This window comes from Pholis gunnellus, assembly GCF_910591455.1.
Source record: "Pholis gunnellus genome assembly, chromosome: 5".
Classification (NCBI taxonomy): Eukaryota; Metazoa; Chordata; class Actinopteri; order Perciformes; family Pholidae; genus Pholis; species Pholis gunnellus.
Genome location: NC_136531.1, coordinates 26,440,582 through 26,465,022, shown reverse-complemented (window position 1 = coordinate 26,465,022; position 24,441 = coordinate 26,440,582). Strand labels below are relative to the sequence as shown.

General features: G+C 40.4%; 1 protein-coding gene across 1 annotated transcript in view; it reads right to left on the bottom strand.

Moving 5' to 3' along the window:
• The window catches only part of sorcs3a (sortilin related VPS10 domain containing receptor 3a), a gene marked incomplete at both ends in the record, with an annotated part of 219,611 nt that overhangs the window by 8,919 nt on the left and 186,251 nt on the right, over nucleotides 1–24,441 (bottom strand). Inside the window, 6 exons of the mRNA XM_079160322.1 lie at nucleotides 6,244–6,356; nucleotides 6,885–7,008; nucleotides 7,950–8,083; nucleotides 11,746–11,932; nucleotides 19,970–20,141; nucleotides 21,704–21,817. Of these exons, the coding sequence (XP_079016448.1) occupies nucleotides 6,244–6,356; nucleotides 6,885–7,008; nucleotides 7,950–8,083; nucleotides 11,746–11,932; nucleotides 19,970–20,141; nucleotides 21,704–21,817 (844 nt within the window). The remainder of the gene's footprint in view (nucleotides 1–6,243; nucleotides 6,357–6,884; nucleotides 7,009–7,949; nucleotides 8,084–11,745; nucleotides 11,933–19,969; nucleotides 20,142–21,703; nucleotides 21,818–24,441) is intronic.

The window sequence follows — 24,441 nt, the reverse complement described above, 5'->3', positions numbered from 1 at the left end:
CACAGCAACATAAAATAGATATTACAGATGAATTATGTCCTGAATTACCATCTGTAATTTCCAAACCATTTGAATTGTGTGTTTGATAGCACAATACTCAGCATATCGCAATATCGTAATATTACAATAATATCACTGATGTATCGTGATAATATCATATTGTGGGGCCTCTAGTGATACCCACCCCTAATAAATGCAGTTTTTGGTAAATACAGTAAAAGCCAAGTGATATAACCTATAAAGACAAACATGATGAACTATACTAAATCAAACTTCTAATTCCATTTGAGTGTCTCTGGAGTGTTTTAACTAACCACCACTAACACTGGAAGGCTGGCTTTGGAGTAACTCCGAACTATGTTCCCTCGAGACAAGGACTGCTCTGTGAGAGGGAGAAGAGAGAGGTAAGGAGAGAGATGGAGAGAGACAGAAAGACAGGGTGAAACACACAGATAGCAACAGAGTGAGAGGTACAGAGAAGCACTGTGTCAAATGCATAATGACCTTTATGTCTAGTTCACAAATGTTAGAGCCCTACTGTATCAAATATCACTTCTCAGGAAATGTTCTTTAACGCTTCACAGTTCATATTGTACAGTTGTACATTCACAACTCTTTGGATTAGCTTTAAAATATACTGTCAGAAGTCTGATAATTAGACATTTTGGAGATACATGGTACTCACAGGAAGGCCTTCAGGCTGGTAACTACATTATTTGAAACAAATAAAAGAGAACTATTTGATGGAAGTTTTCTGGATTGATCTCAATTTCTAAGGATGCCAACACAGACACAAGTTGAAGCCAAACAAATGTTTCTGTTTTTGTTTCTAGAAAAGCAATTCTCGGGCCCTCAGCTCTTAACCAGCGTATACAGGCCAGGGAGGCAGAGCCTGGGTGGTGATCGCTCTTCATTTTAGAGCCTGTGATGGTTCTATGTTTTCTCAGTCGCCTGTGTGAACAATGGAGTGGGTATAGCCAAAGCACATCAATTATCAAGCACAGAAATCACTATTTGAGTACCAAAGTAGTGGACAAATGATAGCTGTGGGCATGACTTACAATGAGAGCAGGCGCGGCAGAGGGGGACATAAAGTGAATAGGATGACAGAAGAGGCAATAGCTCCTGCAGAAAATCAATACACTTTGACCATGTTTGTCCTCATTGCAATCAGTCATTAGAATAAAAAGCTGTTTTGGAGTGCTGTCGTTTGAAGCTCTGCAAATCTACTGCTGGATACAGATTTCAGATTAGGATGGCAAGCAAGAGGAGAGACGATCCCGGAGGTTACAGAGTGGAAATTCTAGTGTAAATCTAAAACGGATAAACCCTGTTTGACGTACTAGATGCAATTCTATGTAATATTTAGGCAACATTTCATCGCGATAATCAAATGTTCATCCTCAACAGCCAAGACGTCTTCAGCCATGCTGGCAGCTCTGTGAGCAGCTCTCTGAGGCTGTACTTGGCACAAGCATTTGATATCGCAATAATCCACGTTGTGCAAGGTAAGCGAGCAAAGACGTTTCACAAATTGTATATACTATGCTATACAGTATAACACTACCTCCAATCTCTAATCACTTAAGCCAATATAGTGCTAACCCTAGCCTAAGTATACATCAAATCCTGATATTACTTCAAATCAAGATTGTTTTTCAGTAGTTGTGAGGGGAATAACTTAAATCCCAAAAGTGCAATTTCAGTGTAAATTAATTATCAACAATACAATTGTTTAACAGAGTGAAAAGAAGAAAATATTGCACAACTCTGCATGATTTACCATGCATCAGTCAGATGAGGAAGTATTTTGGTGCCTTTGGGGAAGCAATAAGGAGCTGATGGCTTGGTAGCTTGCATTAACCTTCAAGGACAGCTATGGGGGGTACGAACAGTGAACTGCATGAGTTTGAGATGAGAAACGTTAAGGGAAGGTGGTTGAAGATATGCAAGGTGGAATGAAATAACCTCCATTACCGAATGTGCATTCAGGAGCAGTAGAAGCAGCTGCAACAACATGAGCCTCGTCAAAGAGTGCAAAGTCAGCACTGGATAGATTCAGCAACAGGGCAACAACACGCACCTCAGTTAAATGTACCTTGACTTTAATTGTAAATTGTTCCCACTCTCATCTCCTATTTTACTGTCGGGGAGTTGTTTACTATGTTGAAAAGACATCAATTGTGGACTGGCCTCTGTCTCAAGCAAGAGTTCTCAACCATAACAAAATAGTGTACAATAAACCCTCCCGACACAAAAAAACCGTTGTGCTTCATGAACAGATCTACAGTCCTTTCACATGCTTAGTGGCTGATATCAAACTGTGAAGGGATGAAAACAAACAAAACACATCAGCCACATTCCACAAGTTTAGTTTTGGAATTTTCCCCCATTTCATTTAACACTTCACACCAAGGATGGTTATGTCTTGTGATCCTAGTTCTATGATCATTCTTAGAACCCTCTAATGTGTAGTGAGTTCATCCTTAGTAATCCTATTACAAAACCATACAACTAAACTGCAATCTCAATTTATTTTCGAGGGAAAACACATTTTCTCCCAGATTACAGTCATAGTTTTACACATGATTCAGATTGTAAATTGAAACAAAGCAAAAATGCAACAAAACTACTTGGCAAGGTTTGGTGAAAAAAACAAATAAGTATGTTTGTAACATTATTTCTGTTACAGACTTAGATTAAAATAAGTCAAGTTACTTTAGGTGTCACATGGCAGTAGTCTCCTGGGTGAACACCCTTTGTTTGACTCATCTACCTCCTCCCTCTGTGGAGTTCTGTGGACTTTGATAGGAAACTTATATGTGATACGTCAAGAACAAACGCAATCTCGGAGAAAATATGTTTTCCTAATAACGTAATTAACAATGCATTCATTATTTGGAGACCAGGATGAACCTGAATGAACCTATTTAAATTCATCAGGGTTCTTTCTAAAAAACAGCAGTTGCCTCATCCACTAATGGACAAGCTATGGTGATAGCAGCAGTCAGGGAAGGCGGAGAGAGAGCAGACGCCATGCAGCAAAGGGATTTCAACCTTGTTTTCTATCATTTTGAATCAATTCAAAAACTCAAATTTTCATTTTGTTTTACATCGAGGATTCTCCTCGCTAAATAAGCTTTGCCGACACAACGGTAAAGACTGAACTCTGTGTGAACACTCAAGCAGTCGGGTGCAGATGGTAACGATGATGTTATGGAGAAGAAAAGTCGATTTTTTAGAGGAGGAGTTTCACACAACTCACAATATGCAGTGTTTAGGAGTGTTATTTTCAAGCTAAACCACAGTGCTACATGTAGCCACTGTTTATGTCTGGGTCAGTCTGTTATAAGCCAGTTCCTTGTCATGGACTTACTGCCAGCTGTGGGCAGGACTTTAACCTATAAGAAATAATTTTCTTTCATCATCAGTTAGTTATATTGTCCAGCTATATAATGGAATATTTATTGGAGATTATATATCCTAATACCTCGTACAATACTGAATGCCCTCTATTCCAGATCAACTCCTGAAGATATGTGCATGATTTACAAATGTATTGCCACATTGCCTCAAACATGTTTGTTAGAAGTTGTTTGCTTTTTATACTTGGCGTATTAAAGAAACTAATTATTTTTTTCCAGTTAAATTATCTCCATTTATATGAATTTGTGGATATCTATAGTGCTGCTTTTGCTTTTCCCACTTAGGTTTTAAAGAAAACATAGTTTTAGCCTGATATTCCATGATCAAGTTTAAAAATACTCCTAAATGTATCTTGATGATGGGTATTGACCATAACTTCTACCTGGTCTGAAGTCTTGATTGTGAAGTGTAAATCTGTCCCTCTAATCTTAAACTTCTTAGATCTCCAGTTTCAATAACAATACAAATTACTTTTTTTTCATCTACCGTTGAAATGTTGAAGCCTGGTTTGATTTACTATCCCGAGCCATCCATCGCAACGTTTTTTGTCCTTTTTTCAATGTAAGAAGTCTGGTAAGAACCAGATTCGGAACTTAAATATTGATATTGGAACAGTTCTACACATGGTATGTCTAGTGTGTGCTTCTTCACCAAAGAGTGTTTGGATCTGGTTTCCAGGGATGAAAGTCTCAACCACTTTCTTAGTTATAAAACTATCATGACACCAATTAATTGGTTTGTTGAGTTTGTGTGCTAAACTTCTTTTGTCTTTTGGCAACTTGAGTGTAGTGTATCGGACTATGGCCTTCTTTCTTCTCCAAATAAATACATGAATTCACCCCATTCTGAGAATTGTTGCCATGGCAACATGTTCATTCTCACCACATTTACATTGCTGCTAAAATCCACTCTATGCAATCCTTTATATGGTTTGGTTGATGTGGTTGTAATTGCCCCTGTACAGCATTGATATTTTTTGTTTTTATATATATACACACATACCCTGAGATATTTTATTTATTAGAATCCCATTTAATATTGTACCCACAACAATGTCAATGTAAGTGACGGAGCTCTTTGTGTTGCTATCCCTCTGCTGCACCTCAGCAAGGAAAGGCTGTCCAGGAGAACACAAAGAAGCAAAAAGACTATAAATTCAGAATATATTTGACTACCTGATATGTGCTGCACAGATTACAAAGCCCTCTGAGGCAAATTTGGGATATTGAGCGCCAGAAATAAAATTGAATTTAATAATTTGGATTTTGTCTCCCATTACTAACTAATGGCCTGTGACTAATGGCCAGTATGAAGAATACCAATGATTGCAGCAAGCAAAATCTGTTTCTGTGTTCAGATGGGCACCTGACTATTGTTTTAAGACGGACCTGACACATGGGGAACCTATCCTTTTGTACAATACTCTCATGCTAAATATACTTGAAAGAGCTGCTGGTTGCTGCTCTCCCAACTGGTCATGAAAAGAAGGAAAATAACTCTTTAAATGCATATTTCTTTCTTCGACAGACTTGAATGAATGTGATCCTATCCTTTAACCATTTTACTATGATGCACCATGTGAGCAAGATAGAATAATAATAGAGGATTTAAAGTAGGTTTTAACTCTACAAGAGGGTTAATGCACTTATGATTTCCATGTATTATGAGCCTCATGGTCATTTCCTGAATTGCTCATTTTTGGTGGTACTGCACAAATGACTGTATGCACAACTATGCTGCCACAACGTGAATGTGGAGCATTCAGACCCAAAGACGGCACTAATCCATCCTCGTTTTAAGGGTACATGTGCCAGGGAGCATAACAGGTTTTGATCAAATTCACTCAAATATAGAAGAGATTACAAAATTCAAGGAGCAAACTTCATTGACTTGAAACATGTTACTGTCAATACAATAATATGAATATGCCCTGAGACAAACTGTAACATATAAGCAAAATCTAACTGGCTTGTTCTGAGCTTTGGCTCAGAGTTAAAGTTACGCCCTAAGTGAATGAGTAGAAAAATAAAGCCCAGCAGTTTGTCTACAGGGCGGTTACCATCGATTTGATCTAAATCATTTATCAGAAACTTGTTACTTCTGGTCTCAGAAGGTAAAACTAAAAATGTTTTTTTTCTGTCAAATTGCTTTACAAAGGCATCACAGTCCAGGAAAAGGCAAATCACTCAGCTCAGAAGCATGGACCTGAGTCTGGGTTGTCCAGGTTATTCATGAGATCCCCTTCACCCATTTAAATATTTCTCCAAAAGCGCCCACCTGCAGCTCTAATGCTTAATATGTTGGTAAGAAGGCCAAGAGCGCAGCACAACCAAATGCAGTCCGCTATTCATGAGCTGTGAATGGGGGGATGAGTGGCACTTAACAATGACGGGTGAGCTTCCCACACACACTGAGAGCACTTGCACCCCTCCTACATTCAAGTACACTAACACACACGCATTAGACACAGTGACAGGTGTCCTCACTCACAGGTCCCTACCAGGCCCCCATGCTTCTGAGATCATTTGATTTGTGCCTTTTAAAAATTAAAGAATTAGCGCTCATGAAGCCATCTTGGTGAGAAGGAAAGCGGGGGCGTCGTCACACCTGTCTGATGATGAATCACAGGGTGACCCGAGGGCGTTCTCTTGCTGCACCACTGAGTATTGGGCAGCAAAGGTAATAGGAGGAAATAATGAGAAATAGTGGAGTGAGTAAGAAAATAGAGCATAAAAAAGACAGAAAGGAAAGGAGTTGAAGACGGACAGCAGGATGGACGAAAGAGAGGGGAGGACAGAGAGAATGAAAATCACTCACTTGGAGCAAAGCCTTCTTAATTACTCTCCCCACATCCTGTCTCCACTCGGGTATGTCAGGGTTGAACTCGTCCAGATTAGGAGAGAAAGATAAAAGTAGAGATTTGAAGAAATCTGTCGAGGAGAGTCGGGGGAGAATCAGCCATTAATTCAGTCGGATCCAGAGGCATTATTCTCAGGGAGCTGTGCCAACTGTCATTTTGCTCAAGTTGAGTTTCAGGTAGTTAACACTTGATGAAAGGAGGAGGGTTTCTCATATCCCCTGCACTTCCCTTTGGCTAAATGTACCAGATGCACTTCTAGATAATTAGAAAATGTCACAGTTTTATGCTAACCCATCCACAGGTAATAAATCACTGCATTTTACAGATACTTGCTGCCGGATTACTTCATATCAAATGAAGACATATTCTTTAGAGGTTCTGACAGTAATGTGATATATTTTATTCAAGTCGCAGTTTTATTTCAAAAGCATTTTACACATGGAAGAGTCTGTGATGGTGCAAGTGTCGGACTAAATTGATGTATTCTGAAATATTAAAATGCTTTCTATAAGACTGCATGATTTGAACATATTAAAAACAAAAAGAAACATGTTCACAGTAGTAAGCTGCAGGACACAAGTAGAAAGGACATACTGACCTTTGACTGCTATGGTCTTGGTATCCTGCAGTATGGTGTTGGCTGCAGCCACTTGGACAGTGATGGTGTGCATTCCGTCGCTGGGGAAGGTGTGTGAGATGCTCCCGTCCAACGTTATCACGGGCTGCAAGAGCAAAAGGTTCATAATATATCTCCATCATGTTTTACTCAGGGAAGTTAAGGAGAGCCCAGCTCTCTTTTGCAGGCCTGAGACCACAATCTCACGTCCAACGGCATCATCGGGTCAAATTAGGATTTCGCTATATTGATCGTGTCTTTTTGCTTTATTTCACAGAATGATGAGCTCATACAAGGTGGACAGGCAGCCGCTGGCTGTGTGAAAGCTACCGTAGTCTTGATGAAAAGGTAGTGTGAAAAGTGTGGTTGAAAGAGTATCGACATCTATAAGTCCCAAGAATGAAGCAAAGTGGAAGCAACCTTGGACACTGACGAAGTCAAGATTGTGTAAAAGGCATAGAATTTGAAGGGATGTAGAACAGAAATTCCCATTGCAGGATGGTCAGAGCGGTTACCAGATCGGATGGACAGTTTCCAGTTTACACTCGTAACCTTGCCAGTGACCCGTGAAAACCTGTAAAACCACTACATGTGCATTATAAATAACATCATGAGCATACAAAGCTTCATATCTGCATCAAATGACCAAAGATAAAATGTATAATACATTTGCAACCCACAAAGAGTCTTACAACCAAAAAAAACAATTGAAATGTCCATGATGATGACTTCAAGGTAAGTAGGTCCTCCGTTTCCCTAACAACCATTGAATACAATCATGTGAATCAAATATTTCTCAGATTAATGAGGCAATAATATGTGAGTGGATACAACGAGGTTTAATTGTATCTGTGTTGTTGACAATAAAATGACAGCTGGTTTGGTGACATTGTTTTCACAATATTTCCAAAACCCTGCTCGATGCTGACAGAAGCAGCCCAAACCTCTACTGTTATCAAGGTGATGTTTGACAAATGACTACACAGATAAAAGCCAGCATAGAGTAGCATGCATGTGTATTAATGAGCCTTGTGCTGGAAAGATTACCTCAGTATTGTTGTCTAGCCACCAGAAGTAAGTAACAGTCCGTGAGTGGCTGGGTAAGACCACTGCTGTGATGTTCACCTCCTTGTTCTTTATGACCACGAAGGGAGTGAGAAGCCGGACATGCTCCACTGGACCTGAGGAAGAAACGCACAGAGGAGCTGATATTATCATGGCGACTTCTAATGAGGCACAATTGAGAGTATGCTTTTCATTCAAATAAGAAAAGAGACAATTGTCTCGATCACATATCTGAGCACCTGTGAAGCTCGCTTCTGGGAGACAAACTGCTCCAAACACTCACTTTTATATGACAGTTTAGTGCACTCAGGTTTTCTCCCACAGTCCTCAGGTGAAATGATAAATAGTCCAAAGGTGTGAACGTGAGTGTGACTATGTTTCTCTGTGTGTTAGTGTGTGATGAACTGTCCAGTGTGGTTCCTTTTACCTTGCCTACTGCATTCTGGGATAGGATCCACCCCCCACACCCTGAACCAAGTAGGTGAATAAGGGAATGGTAAATGGACTGCACCTTACGATTGGCCTCTCATTCATTGATATACAAACACATCGGGAGCAACTTGTGGTTCAGTGTCTTTCCCAAGGACATACACATGTTGACAGCTAGAACTGAGCTTCGGTTAGATTATAAGAATGTAAACACATCCAAGCCTGATTACCAGAGTGAACTGCTTTTTCACTCGGGGAGTAATTACGTATCCATGCCGCTGACATCATCGTTAGTTGACACGGAGGCCGTAGTAGCAGTCATCACGACTGATATTATTTCTGTAAGTTGACTTTAAACAACCTGTTCAGTCAAGTCGATCTCATCCCTCATCATTTTTCAAGTATTGTTTCTCCAAACAGACGTCGATGAGCACAAAACCAGACACACATGCACATTTTGTTTCATTAAAGTAATGGGATAATCAACCTGTTTGCTCTCTACCATCACTACACCACAACATATATATCGTATGTTGTATCTATGTATGTATGAACAAGTCTGGGATGTGTGATTCAGAGGGCTGCAGTTAAAGGCCAAGCACACTCAATCTTCACTGACTTTTAGCCACGGCCATGACCTTTCCCTAACCTTGTGCTTTGAGTTCCCTAGTGAGAACAACACAAATGTAATTGTGCTCGAGTACAATGAACATCTTCCATGTTTTACATCTGGAAGCCAGTGGCGTCCATTTTTCATTGGGGTGGGCAGATGGGGCCAAAACCAAAAGCAATGGGGTTGGGAAGGCAGCGATTGTATCATGTCACAAGTGATCAATATAAAGCTGTCTTGTGTAATTTAAAATGACAGACGATCAAATGTTTTACTGATGTTGACTGACAGTATAAAGTGGTGACAGCTAAAAAGTGTCCTTACGTTAACAGGTCCGTCTGTGATGACAACTCAAAGTCCCATTCTGACATTGAAAATATGTTGAGACCATCATGTATTTTTGACATGACACCTTCTGGATGAATCTGCAAACCTCCCCACTAAGAACCTAATAGGACCTGACAGGGGTCTAGGCTGCTTTACACTAATCTGGTGGATGAAGTTCCTCTGCCGTGGACGGATGTGATACTCTACTTTCTTGGAAATACTCCAACAAAAGGTTTGTGTAGTGCTGTGGTTTGGGGTGTTCGTCTCGCCAAGGCTTCTGTTAGCTCTCATCCTATTTAACCAGAACTAATCTTTATCCCCACTTTGAGATGCTCAGAGTCTCTCTCTGTGTGTGTGTGTGTGTGTGTGTGTGTGTGTGTGTGTGTGTGTGTGTGTGTGTGTGTGTGTGTGTGTGTGTGTGTGTGAATGAGAAAAGAAGAGTCATTTGGTATTAAATACGCTAAGCCGAGAAATCATTGTAGTGTTTTTTGGCATTTTCCCAGCAAAAATGATTGCCATCAGAAATGTAAAAATACAGAACACTCTGGCTGACACATCAGGATGGCAAGTGGTTAAATTAAAATGGACTGAATGAATCGATGAACGAGAAACAAACAAGATACAGAGAAGATTCAACAAGATTCTATAAGGAGCCTGTGTTATTCCCTTGGAAACTCAAAATTAGACTTTTTTAAATTGCTGTCTGAATGGAGCAGGAAAGCATGACACTGCTGTACTTCGTTGTGCCCGTTGCTCTGTGAAATCTGTTCTATCTACAGATACCTTGGCCTTGCAGCCCAAATCTCATTCTCTGCCCACAGTGTAACCTTGCACAAGCAAGTTGGTTATGACCTTTCTCCCAAAAGTCGTTTGTGTTTATCACAGCTGCTTTATTACACAATGCTGTGTATACGGTCACTTCAGATGACTTTAGCATGGATTGACAGTGTGGCTGTCATTCAGCAGAACACATTTTAGCAGCACAAAAATCCTATGTTATCATTTTATGGATAATGTTGCAGTCATGCTCTGTGTTTTAATGCAATGCCCTAGTGTTGCAAGGATGAGTTCTAAATCCCCAAAATGACATTCTAGATGAGTTCTCTCATCTAGAATGCTTAGTTCTACAATATAAAATAGCAGTGGTGGGCCGTCAGGGCCAGCAAGGCCTTCTCTGCTGGCCTAAACAGAATCACAAAATTATAGCTATTTTATAATTTAATAATTTTTCTTAAATACACTACATGTATCATCATTTTTAAAAATATTTTTCCCATTATCTTATTTTCTCATTGCACAGCTACTGTGTTCCTCAGTTGCTCTGCTTCCAGTGCAGCTTGTTTTAAGTAGAGCTTTCATCCAATCAGATTTCACCTCTGTGTCTCTATGTAGAAGAGAGGCCCGAGGCCTGCAGACTCACCAGTGAATCCATCTTCAGTTTAAGTGAATGGGGACGATATTGTTGATTGGCATAGTCTTCAACCAATCAGATCTTTAGTTTGAGATTCTTAGACGCTCCAGAGCGGCCTACAGCTACGTCAGCATTAGCAGCAGCGCTGCAGTGAGATTCTGTGCTGTGATTGGTCAGTGGGCGAGCACGTGACTATTTTGAAACGAAATTTACAGCAGAGGCTTAGTAGAGTAGTGAGAGTTCATATTGAAAGATATGAAATTATGATATTTTTTGCATTTTGCTTGGTGTAGATTTTTTTATTTTTTTACCTAGCTTTGTTTTTTAACACTCAATGGCTGAAACTGGAAGATAAACGGATCTGTGAGTTGGGATTTAACTGTGGGATTAAACTCTTTGTCAACAAAGAAAGGAGGATGTGATCAGCATTTGGTAAGTCAACTGGTTCGTTTTTTTTACATCTAATATCTAATATCTGAATGGCCCTTGAGTGTGTAGCAGAATGCGTGTTACTGCTGTTGTTTTTCCGTTAGGCTAGTTAGCCTAGCCTCCCAGAACACTTGCGGGGCCCAGCTGTTTTTGTTCTGGTTCAGAGGTCACACAGACCGCTGTCTCCAATGAGCGCAGAAAACATTATATTTCCTACAATTTAAGCTTCTGCATTTTCCAAATGCACTAGTATTTTTCAAACATATTGTTCGGTTTATAAGCCTCGTAGCGAACGGTTTAATACAAATACGTAACGTTATATAGTTACAGCCCAAGAAACGAATAATAACCCTAGCTGTGGCGCCATCATGTGGTTATAAGGTGGCATTTCAGCAGTGAAGGCCCAGGTATAGAATGCATGGCCCGCCACTGTAAAATAGGTCAGTAAAGTGTCTAAACGAGATGACTAAAACCTCACTAGAACACTAGTGCTCCTTTAGCTTAGTGGTAGTGACGTGAAGTCATGTGACTAACTTACTAACAAAATGTGACCTGGAAACGGCAGCACTTACATGTGACATGCAGGTAGAGTGTTGTGGAATCATAACCCAACGTGTTCTCTGCAAGAGCTGTGACACGGAAAATTCCAGCAGACTTGTAGATGTGTTTGATCCCCTCCTCGGTCCAGCTCAGGTTGGAGTAGGACACGGCCGTGCCATCGCCGAAATCCAGCTGGATGTTGGTGCGCAGAGAGTCACCCTGAAACACAGCAGGGCCTCATTCAGCTACAGATGAACACTATGTACTCACGTCACTTTTGCACATGAAACCACCTTTGCCACCACAGAGAGGACAACTTGCTTTGCCGGGGGAAAACTTTGGCAAAATGTCAAGAGGCCAGGGACATGAGGGGCTTAGCCCAGACCTCTGTCATGGGGTCCGGGGACCCTCCTCTGGCACTCTCTTGTTTAATAAACAAGCTATTGTAATGCAACATTCAGGAACCTTATTTACACTTAAAACAAACAAAGAAAACTATGTGAATCAATTCATTTTTTATTTAAATTAGAAAATGGTTGACGGGCCCCTCGGCACCCTATTGCAGGCCAGATCCACATATTAATATACATCACCAAATATATTATTACGCATTGGCTATATAATTGATATTCAGTACGCGCTTCGGAGGGAGAACAACTTTCCTGTTTGTAATGAGTTAAGTTTCAGGAGACACTGAATTTGTGTTTATGCTTAAAGCAGCTCATCAACACTTTCTTCATGAAATTAACAAATGGCAATGTGTAAATGGGAGGTGTCACAGTTAGACAAACTGGTTAACATAGAGACCATTAAGAGACCATTAAGCAGCTGAGTTGGTGGAGACCAAAAACAGAGCTAAATAAGAGTCGACTTTCATATAACCTGTTTGGTTCAGTTCATTGGAACTCGGGTCCGTTTGCCCCGTTAGTACGGTTCGTTTGGCTGGTGGTGTTAAAGCTGTCAATCGAATCCATACCAAAGAACCGAACCGATGCTTGAAAACGTTGGTCACGGTCTGCTTCTAAGCGGACTCTTCTGTGCTTTATCTGTGGTGTGAAAGCAAATGAACCAACCACAGGACTCTATGACAGCAGATGTAACATTTTAGCATGATTTCAAAAGCTAAACTGCTAAAACGGCTTTAGGGGACAAAAGCTGTTATTCTGCTGTGCTTGTATCCAACACTGTGATTTATTTATGTTCATTAAAAAGAGTGACAGCGATCCTCAGCAATAAGCCCCGAATCACTACTGAACTTATCACTTATGTGGTCACCGACGTCTCCACCCGTCATCTAGTAGCAGCGGGGCTTTAGTAAAATCCTGTTAGTCATTATTCATAACATTATTCATAACCCTTGTGGGTCCTGATAATGCAGGTTGACGATCACCTAAACTCTGCAGTAAAGGAGTGACCTGTCAGTCTGTGTCAATCTTTATTCCTCTTGGTTTGTTTGTAAAAAGTAAACAGGAACCGGACCAGAACTAAAAAGCACCGTGGTATCATTTGGGTCCCTTGGTCTGGACCTAATGAACTCAACAACAGGTCACATTCATTCATCAGGTGACACTGAACACAGCTCCATATCAATAGTGAATATTGTTACGTGACTACTGGATGTGTAAATACACAACTGTTGTCATCTTAAAAGGTTATGTTGTGTGAATGTTTTGTTCTCAACTTTTTTCTGCTGCAAACCTTCTGCTGCCTGAGAGCTCTCACCATTTACTTCTATTGAACCGTCCACAAACTCAAAAGCTTCTTAAGAGCACTACAGGGTCCCACAGGAAGCACTATCTGATTCATGACTTCAACAAAACCTCCTGGTTGTCTGCATAGGAGAGTGGCTATTCCAGGAATACACCAACTGCCCACAGTCAGCTTATTAAATGACAAATAGTTCAAGATAAATTTCACTCTTACAGGAACTAACGACTGTGGAAACATGATCACAAATCACTGCATAGTGAAAAGCTAAAACACTGCTTGGTAGTTAGGAAAAAAAAACCGCAAATCATTGTGGGCTCAATCAGAGCAAAATCCTTGAAGCTTATGGGAGAGCAGCTAACCTGATACAGTTCAGAGAATAGATTTACTTGATGACTGTAACTTGCAGCAATTGATTTCAGCTACACAAACCGAGGAAGGTGACACCAAGGAGAATCAGGCAGTGAGGAATCACTCAGCCGCCAAATCGCAAAAGGATTGTGTGGCTTCTATGGCCACTTAACCTGCACAACTGAGACCAGAACGGTACTCCTCTTCTATTTGCAAACATTTGTATTAGGTTGTAGGCAGATCTTTGGCTCCTTTCTGTGCAAATGAGCCAACATTCTAATTTACAAAGATCAGCGCTAATAGAGAGTCTAGGAACTGAGTTGGGGGTGACTGTAGCACATGGATAATGGGTGTCACGCCCAGACTTCATGGCATTGTCTCAGGCTGATGGTTTGAAAACGCCAACAGAACTGACAGACTGAGATATTGAATCCTAAACACAGTTTATCCGTGTCACGTTTAAATTCTTTGTCCAGCTGGTTGGTCAGGACCTGTAGCACGCGCTCTTTTTCTCTCTGCCTTTGTTCTGCCTACTGTGTTCTTGGCACGAAGGCAACATTCACACTTTGCCACATGGATAATCGCAATCACACACAAGAAAGTGGGCAAATTGCACTCAGCTGTTTGCGCTGTGACATCCGCACAATATCTTCTGTGAACTGAACCTCTAGACGGGGCCGACCACGACTGCAAATGGTGCACAGTTCAGAGTGCTATCAGCAGCCGCAATCCATTCTGTGCACTTACTTGCTCTTTGCAAATCTATGTTCATTTTCATCAAAGTTTATAGTTATACTATTCAATCATAGTACTTAGAAATGATTACATAGCAGTTCAAGTTCTTTCAATTACTCCTTGCCCAGACTTAAAGTACTTACGTCTCTTATTATTACAGGCGTTTTCAAAAGTTTTGTTTCACCAATTCAGCAGAAAACTATTTTTTTCATAAAACATGCATTGATGTTCATTGTTTAGCAAAAAATGTACACTAATTTTTAAAACAAACAGTCTGGTAATTAACTAAATTGGAAAAGCTCATGGAACTTTGTTCAAGGAGTCCTTGCAGACAGCTGGTTTGATTAGAACTTGATCCATGAGTAAAATAATTACTGTAGTCAGCTTTGATTTCTCTAGATGCTGTCTGTAAATGTCAAAATTATTTCATTACTCAACCCTCCATGTAAAGAAAAGGAGTGTAGCTATGCCGTGTATTTGTGTGTGTGTGTGTGTGTGTGTGTGTGTCTGAAAGAGGTAGAGAGAGAATTTAAAATGCTTGTTACAGTGTCTGTGTATAGGCAGCCCACAACCATGTTTGACTTTGCACGGTGTGCAGGTCTTCAGCTGCCTGCACTGTTTCCTCTGGGAATCACATCTGGCACTATCCGAGGATCAGCGCACAGTGTGAGTGTCGGGGGCTCCAGCTGCCAAGGCGACTAAATATGCGCTCATCCCCCTCAGGCCTGCGAATGCAAACTCCCAGCCTCCCCTTGGCACACTGTGGCGCGATGCTACTGGGATCTCCATTTGTAACACCGCATTTGCATGCCAGCTTCGCCAAAACACACACTGAAACAAAAGTAATACACCTATTGTTCATTTTCTCTTCCCTGCTCTTTTGCTCCTTCCATCCCTCGCTACCTGAGTCCCTTCTTTGTGTGCTACTGAGTGTGAAATCACGGAAGGTTTGGTTGAGGCTTCTGGGAATATTTCATGTCACTTTGCCTGGAAAATGATATCTTCGATAAGTGGCGGTAGAGAAAAGAGAACAGCTAAGAGCAGGGCCTGACAGTACAGGCATTGTTGAGAGCTGTAATTAGTTGGCATGCAAGATTCAGGCTTGGTGGCGCCAATGTCACTCAGCTCTTCTTGGTGTCTGCTCCGTTCTTCGTTCACATTTGCTCTCTATATCAGCCCCAATGGAATTCACTTATCTGCATGAGACTGATGCCGACCCGTCTTTCTAAATGTCACTCTTTGTGTGCTGCACCTCCAAGGGCTAAGCCAATCCAAAGACGTCATGGCTGGAGCCTTGAGGCTGGGAGATCGGTGTTGGTTTGCAATGAAAGCACTGTTGTAAGGGCTGAAAAGGGTTTGGATACACAGGGCCAGCATTTGTTCAGGTGTGTGTCAAACCTGAAACCACCATGTCGACGTGATGGGCGAAACAAAAGACACGGCAGCTGTGAATAATTCTGGAAAGTCAGTTTGGTTATTTCATCAGTAGACAGAGCGGTGAGGATTAATATACGCACCGACAATGAATTATTTCTATTATCAAGAGCTTTCCATGGATATTATAAGAGGAACCACGGTAGAGATAAGAAACATTTGAACAATGTCAATAGAATAAAATGACTTTGAATAAAACACCTTTACTAATGAATATATATATATATTTTTATAATATTCAATACAAAATGAAAAGTAATGAATACATAAATTAATATTTGTATTTTTTTAACATGATTTAACAGAATGTTTTAATAAATTAAAATCTTCCTGGGAAAAAAATATTATAATACTACTTGATTTTTAGTTGTGAACTAAGAACTCCATATACAATTTAATCATTATTATAATATCTAAAAAGATAAATATTTTTTAGATGGGGTATAGAAAATGATCAAAAAAAAAGAAATTGAAATTATCAAACAGGCACAAAACGTGATACATTTATTTCACCAGATAAAGCTTTAAGCTCACGTCGGTGGGGAATTCAGTTGAATCATTTCAAAGTACAAATTTAAATTCATCATAACAAAATTCTAAATTCTGTGTTTGTACGTGAAGAGCAACAGAAAATGGAGTCAAATTCCTTGTCTGCGTACGCATAATATATAATATATATACCAATATAGCTGATTCTGACAAAGGTACAAAATGGTGAATATTTGACTCATTTTCTAAAGGTGATGTTGAGAATAGGAAGGATCTATTTGGGCATTGCCCACATGCTGCTGTCTTGCGGTTGAAGTATCTGCTCACACAGTAATGTACTGCTTGTTCTGCTGTCTCCAAGAGGTCAAAAGATAATAAACCAATCAACTAATGCGGCTTTAAATATCACATTACAATACATATTACATTCTTGACTTGTACAGAATATTAACTGGACATGTTGGTCATTTTGGACTGGAAGGAAAAAAAGCCCTTTAAAAATAGGTCTAGTTCTAGTGATAGTAAATGACTTTACTTTGTATGTCGCTCCTGTAAACTGATAGCCAAACAGGTCAGGACCAGTCTTTCTAGAACTATGACAACACCGAGTTTGAAAATGAGCACTGCAGTTCATATTTTAGGTGCCAGCCCTCAGTGGTTGCACCTGTCATGTTCCATCACAGTGTTTGCTGGCAGGATATTCCATCTAGCTTTTCCACTGGGGCAGAAATACGTTCCCCAAAAAGAAAACATGAGCAAGAACAACTGTAGAACATTTTCTCCCAAATGTGACTTGAGTGTGTAACAGAGAAGTGATTATTGCACTAGGGAAGCTGTGTAACGTGGCAATGGCCACACAAATGGAGACACTACATCAAGCTAAACACTGACGGAATAAAATAAGACAAGTCAATAGTTAGGTATGAAAACTTCAAAGGATTTATTTAAGTTTTCATACCTAATAGGCACACTTACAAATCTACTATTAAAGCTAACAGAACTGCTGAGAAATCTCCTGAAGTTTTATGTGGGAATCGAAGTAATGTCTCTCCGATGAAAGCAGAAAAATGAAGCATGCTTTCAGCAGTGTCCACTCCTCAACTTAAGCGCTGAGCTGGCAAAGCTTCCGTTGCTTAAGCAGTGCCAGTGAAAGTGAAGCCAAATCTGATTCATGACAACACTGAACCAAGAGGGAAGTCGGTGCTTACTCTGTCACCGCCTGAAGTGATCTGTTGTCCTGGTTGATTTAAAGAAATGGAACCGGTCACAGAAACTAGACTCAAGTGTCAGTTTTTGTCTTGACAATCGTGTTCATTTGAGAGTTAGTGGGATTATCCATGAGCCACAGCCACAGGTACAGCCAGGAATTGTTTCTTGTTATAAGTTGTACAAGCAGTTATTTGTATAAGGTTCCTGACTAAAAATCGACACAGAGTCGGAAGGAGATTGAAAGCAAGAGAGGATTGATCCTATTTTTCAGAACCACCTTTTTTTGCCACTGAGGCAATTTGACAGTGAGATTGGCTGCTGAATCAGGCTGCTTAGATTCAATCACCAAATAGTTGACTATTCTGTACCTAGAATTGTTGTGTTGCACAGCAGGTTGCTCAACCAATACGAAACCTGTTCTAACCAGGAATCGTACCATGTGGTGGTGCTGATCTTCTCATATCCCAAAACGTGGGAAGTGTCATTTTCTTTTTGTTTCTTCCTTGTTTTGAAATACGAATGTGCACCAGAGTCTTCTACCCACTAAATATTTAAGGGCATTTGCTCTCCCCAAGAAATACAGTCATCACAGGCTTCATGAATATAAATTAAACTTTGAATTCATCTTTGGAATTTTCTCAAATAGGATCGATGCCACAAGGATCCTTTACTCTGCTCTTCTCTTCTTTTATCACATCCGTCTGCTACCCACCTCCCCCACTCCCCTTTCAGGCAACCCCCCTCTTAATCAAAACAGGCCTCAATTCCTCAGCTTATTACACAGTAATATGACAAGACCCTGGGCAACACACACTTACCTTGAGCAGTGGCAAGAAAACACTTTGAAAGCTTGCAGTTATCATCCATGGACCATATTGTTCCTGAGAAACATGTGAGGCAGTGTCCTAGTGACCAGGAAACCTGGCAGGCCTGGCTCTGAAGTCAGCATCTCTCACTCACTAACAGGGCCTCAAGTGAGGTCTTTTGATTCTGCCTCTGGCTCAGAACTCTGCATTGAATGGGCAATTTGGAGCCATTTGACTCCCTTAAAGAATTCAGAGTGTTTGAAGTACGGTTACTTTCTTAGAAATCACCAAACAATGTTGATGTTGTTTTTGTTGAGCTGCAGTACATTTTGGGACATTGAATAGTTTTTTATCTGTGTTACATTCAACCAGTTATTTAACAGAGTTTAATATGTTTCCAGGGGACAGGAAGAGGTCAAATTGTGTGTCATCAGGGTAATTATGATAACAGATGCGGCGTTCCCAGATATGTGGCCTCGATGCCTAAATATGAAAAAGTGAACCCAGGGAGCCAGTATTTAGCCCTGAGGGATGCCACATAATACGAACAGTTTGGCATATCCTGATTTTGACAAAGAATTTTATTTTTTTATTAACAATGCTAAAAAAAACACTATTAGGCAAATTCACAAAAAAGATTGTGTTGCTTTTGCTGACGCTAAATCTGCACAAATAAGTGCCTTTTGCACTTTTCAGTCAGGATCTGAAGCTTGTTGTCTGGACATTTCATTTTCCTTTTTTCTCTCTGCCATTGTTCTACCTAATGTGTTCTTGGTGTAAAGTCAACATATATACTTCTCCACATGGGTAATCACAATCAGATACAAAAAAGGGAATATTTTACTGAGGTGCAGGCCTTTATGGACGTGTTAGCGAAGTAATATCATTCCTGCAACATCTTTTAAATATTGCTATATATATATATATATATCAATAGCGATTGCAAGTGATGCGCAATTCATGGCGCTATCAGTGGCTGCAATCCATTTACTGTTTTGTCTCAGTCACATGCTCTCATCAATCTTTTTTAAAAAACGTAAATTGCAAGTGTTTTTAGCAAAACGAGCACCGTAGCAACTTTCAGCTCTTTTTTGTTACTGTCAATGTCCCAGACCTTTACTAGTTCTCCAGATGCAGCAGGCGTCTGTTTTCAGCTCTGATAAAAGAACTGTGTACCGTCAGCGCCTAACAGAAGACAGACAAAGTTTGAAACTAGCTGGTTGGCATTTACCGACTACAGTACTTTTCAACAAGGCAATACAAAGTGTTTTAATAGTCAGACACTCCCTAAGGAGTTGGTGGGGAACAAAGCAGAGCTAAAAAAAGAGTAAATATTGGACTTATATGTTTATTCATAAGGCTGCCAAAAACACAATTTCAATTTTGTACTTTATCTGCTGGATGTAAGCATAATTAGTTATTATATTAGACAATTGTTAAATATCAAATGAATAAATCAGTGCCTGAAGGAAATGAACAGGATATTCAGCTAGACTAGTGAAGGAGCCATGTTGGCTGTTCTCACCTCATCCAGATGAACCAAGAAGGTGACGTTGCTGCCCAGGCTGGCAGTGAGTTTGTCGTCTTTGGTGGTCAGCAAGAGTCCTTTAGGAGGTCTGTTGGGGCACTCCTGCTTTCTGGCCGTGTACATTTCTTTAACTCCTTTAGTGCAGTTGTTCAACACCACTTTGCGGTACCTTCGAAAGACCCAAAAAATGAACTTTAACTTTATTCTTTTATATGACTTTTCTAGTTTAAACTTCTCAAGTCCATGCACTCCTTTAGTTATGGAATGAATCCCTAAGGTGCTCCATGAGCTTTTGGTTTAGAAACAAAGTTGAACTCAGCAGAGTGGTGTGTCAGACCAGCTGTTGTGCCTTACGATTGCAAAAACAAACTAGATGACAACTGACAACACAAGCTGTGTCAGAGGCTAAGATACCTTACAAAGCTTAATCACAGCACGAGTGAATAAAAACACTGTGATTAAGCTTTGCTCCCCTGGGGGAGCCTCAAAACGTACAAAGCACACACATCATGCTGGAATAAGAGAGAAAATGGAGTGAACAGAAATGATTACACCACTGATACAAAATAAAATGTGTTAGGTATGAAGAACGTATTATTGCAAGTGTACTTAGACTTATACTTATACACCTAGACGTATACACTTTGTAACTCTTTACCAGAGGGAACTCAAATTGAATCTGGACGCAGACCTGAAACCGATAGATAATTGAGAATTGTTACATTTTGACGCGGCGCTTCTATTTTTACCGGCACAGCTTCTCCAGCCTTTACGGCACTCGTTCAGCAGCGCAGGAAACACACCGACCAATTACATGTGTTATAAATCACATCACGCGATGATGCTTAGCCAATCACATATATGTATTCCGGTTCAATTCCCGACTCAAGGGAGATTTACACACACGGAGGAGACGTGCAAGAGATCGAGTAGTCGGAGAATAATACGTGAGTCAGAGAAGTTATTTCACATGACGTTCTCCAAAAAGAGAAGCCTACAAACTCGACATAGTTTTGCTTCAAATAAAATTGTCTATAGAGCAAGTTACAAGTCCTGCATTTACATTTTTTTTATTTGAAATATAAAGGGTACTTATTATAGGGACAACATTTTGAGTTAAAAATGTTTTTTTTAAATCCTGTGAAAACCCCAATTTACATACTCTCACTATATCGTGTTGTCATAACTTTATGATTCTTATTGGTAGTTATTAGTTTTAAGTGTATCTCAGCATAACTTTACTCAACTCTAACCTGAGCAGGTCTAATCAGTCACAATAACAACACAATACCGACTCGGCAATTACGGCAGCGTGGTCAGTACTCGATAAACTCTGACGCCCTACGTAAGGTAGTAATTGTACTAAATTACAGTATTTGAGTAAATGTGCTCCTCACAGTCTCCAGATGAGGCTGTTCACTGCTGTGGGACTTGGGATGTGATTGTGCTATTTGTAACACTGTTAACAAATGGGCTTTTGCAGGATTATTTGTATGGGTGTATCAGACTTTTGTATGCCCACATTCTTACATGTTAAAACCAGATTGTGAACAGTCGATTCTTGCCGCCCAGTATCTCGTCCAGATTTGCAATTCCAATTATAAATCTGTGCTCAGTATCTGGTGTAGAATCCTGCATCCAAGAAACACCACCCGAAACAGGCATGTTTGTGCTGAGAATAAAATGCGCATGAATGTATGTACCATCACACATCAATCCCACAGTCCTCACCCTGTGCTGTTGAGGTAGTTTTGACCCTGGCTGCAGCTTCTGGACACAGTGGAGGGGTTGAACCAGAAGGCAGGCCGGCAGTTCCCGTCGCCGCGCCGCTCGTATCCGTAATCACTATTGGACAACAAAGCACATCCACATGGCATCTGATCAATATCAGCATGTAAGAAGGGACATCATGTCACAGAGTGTGTTTCATAACCCTGTCTTATCTATCTCTTTATAGATGGTGACCAGGGGCCTGTCTGGCACAAAGATGCACCATTATTATGTATTGATTAAGGCCGCAGTTGACAAATGTGCCACAGCGGTGTGAAGAAGAGTGTATGGAGACACACCCTGGAGTTCTTTTTTCTGTTCACCACACTCAGGGATGAGTAACTCTCACTCGCCTGCTTGCATTTGCAATCAGAACATTATTTACATCTAACAAAGTGAGGTAAAAAAGTGTCCATTCTAATAAGGATCATGACGTTGATTTATCAATTTCTCAACAAGCCAGAACAAATAACAAAACCAAAACAGGCCAGTGGCTGAATCGGCTAGTTTGAGTCTGTGATTACGACAGTGTAAACTATTCATTAACAAGTTGTCATGGAAGATTGGTTGCACAGGTGCATGTGGGTTTAGAGGTCGACTTGGGACTTGAGGTGTCTTTGGGACAAAACAGCCAATAGGCATAGCTTGAGAGAGTGTACAATGCTAAAGCTAGGTGTGCACACTAAATTGGGATTTTCCAAATATAAATCTGTCTTAGTTGCTAATATGTTTTGGTTACTGGGGATCCTTTTAGAAATCAATTCAAACAACAATTGCTTTGGTAGAACTAAGGGTCTTTCTCATTTCCTGATTATGTGCCTCCTCTATTCCTTTCCTTGCCTCCTTCTCCTGCCCATGGCAGATGAAAGCAGAGGAGCTGTGGCAACAGGCATTTAACAAATGAGCCATTCTTTCCTCGGAGCATCATTTAAACGCGACGTCAATCAAAAAGGACATGTGTCACAGCTGCATCATATATATATTAAAGGGTTTGTGTGCTGTATTGTGTGACGCTAAACATTTGTGTGAAAAAAACTATAGTAATAAAGAGGGACATATGACTGTTTGCACTTGTAAACATCATGTTAGGATACTATCAGTTGAATTGGATGTAGCCCACATTCAGTATACAAACAGAACTATCAGGTGAAATGTGGTTAGAACTGAGCCTGAGGAGGAGCTACACAAACTGTGAAGGACAGACATTTGATAACTTATGAACTAAAAAGGGACTGTTACATTTCTAGAGTCCTGCCATGGTTGAGATTATTCCAGCTGTGTATCACACCTCTTTTATTTCTTACCAATGCTGAAAAGATTTCTGCCAAGATACACAATGTTACACAAAGAGCTCCTCCTGCAAGCCTCCTCGATCCTCAAGATGCATTTTAGGAATTGGGACCTGATTCAATATGGAGCATCGATAACGAGCCTCAGGAATTGAGGAATCGAGGAGACACAAAATCGGAAAATGAGAAAGACCCTCGGTGTCATTTGAATTGTTTTGATACCAACACCATACCTGGGATTACCAAAATGAAACTTTTTTCAGGATCTTAGTTTGAGGAAGGAAGAACATATTAACAAACCCTTGCACTTGCATAGCGTCTTCCAAACACTTCCAAAGCACTGTATACTACATGTCATTCATCCATTCAGACACACCATCATGCAAGATGTCACCTGCCCATCAGGAGCAAATTGGTGTTAAGTGTCTTGCCCTAGGACACATCAGCATGGACTGCCGGGGATCGATCTACCGATCTTCAGATCTGATTTAGATTTTGTTTCTGATCTAAGATCACAGTATAAGTTTGCTTTCACACCTGTAGTTTTCTTCACTTGGTCTGCACCAAGGAAACAAATGAAGCCATCTTCACACATTAGGGGAAACAAGTACATTGTTTTCTGTAAGGAGCTCTAGTATGCTCTAGGGGTGGGAATCGCCAGAGATCCCGCGATACGATATTATCACGATACTTAGGTCACGATACTGCAATATGTTGAGTATTACGATAACATATATTGCGATTTATTACTTTTTTTTTTAACTGCAAATGATGTCCCCAAAGGAAAACTGTGTCAACATGTTTTTATTTAATAAGATAAAGTTTTCAGTCTGTTCATCTCACTTCAATCATTTTTATTGCAGCAAAATGGGATTGCCAAGCAGACAGACTGACCAACACTGTCATAAATGTTGCATGCACCTGACAAACTTAACTGAATGCAAACGTGTCTATAACTTCTATAAGTACGATATAAGAGTTATATAACTGGTATAACTTGCGATGCGTGGACGTCGAGGGCAGAGAGACAGTTATGCGCTGCACTCTCCCCATGAGCCTGGCTGCTGTTGGCAGATTTAACGCCCATTGTGAGGCCAGATTGAGCGGGTGAGCGAAACACTTCCCATGCAGCCAGGCACATGCACCATATGGGGCAAACAATGAAAAGACGCTGCCGTATTTACGTCTAGATGACGTCATGTTGAGTGTTGATGGAGCTGCTACAATGTTAGCATAGCCTAGCACTGATCGATCCGAGCTCCATTGAGAAAACACAAAAGTACAAATGGGCATCATTACGTAGTTATTTCGGAGTCCCTTTTTGTCAGTTTATTGCCGTTAAATCACAGCGAAATCAATTTATTTTGTGTTCATACAGCTGTAGTAAACAGCCAACGTGTGGCTTGCTAG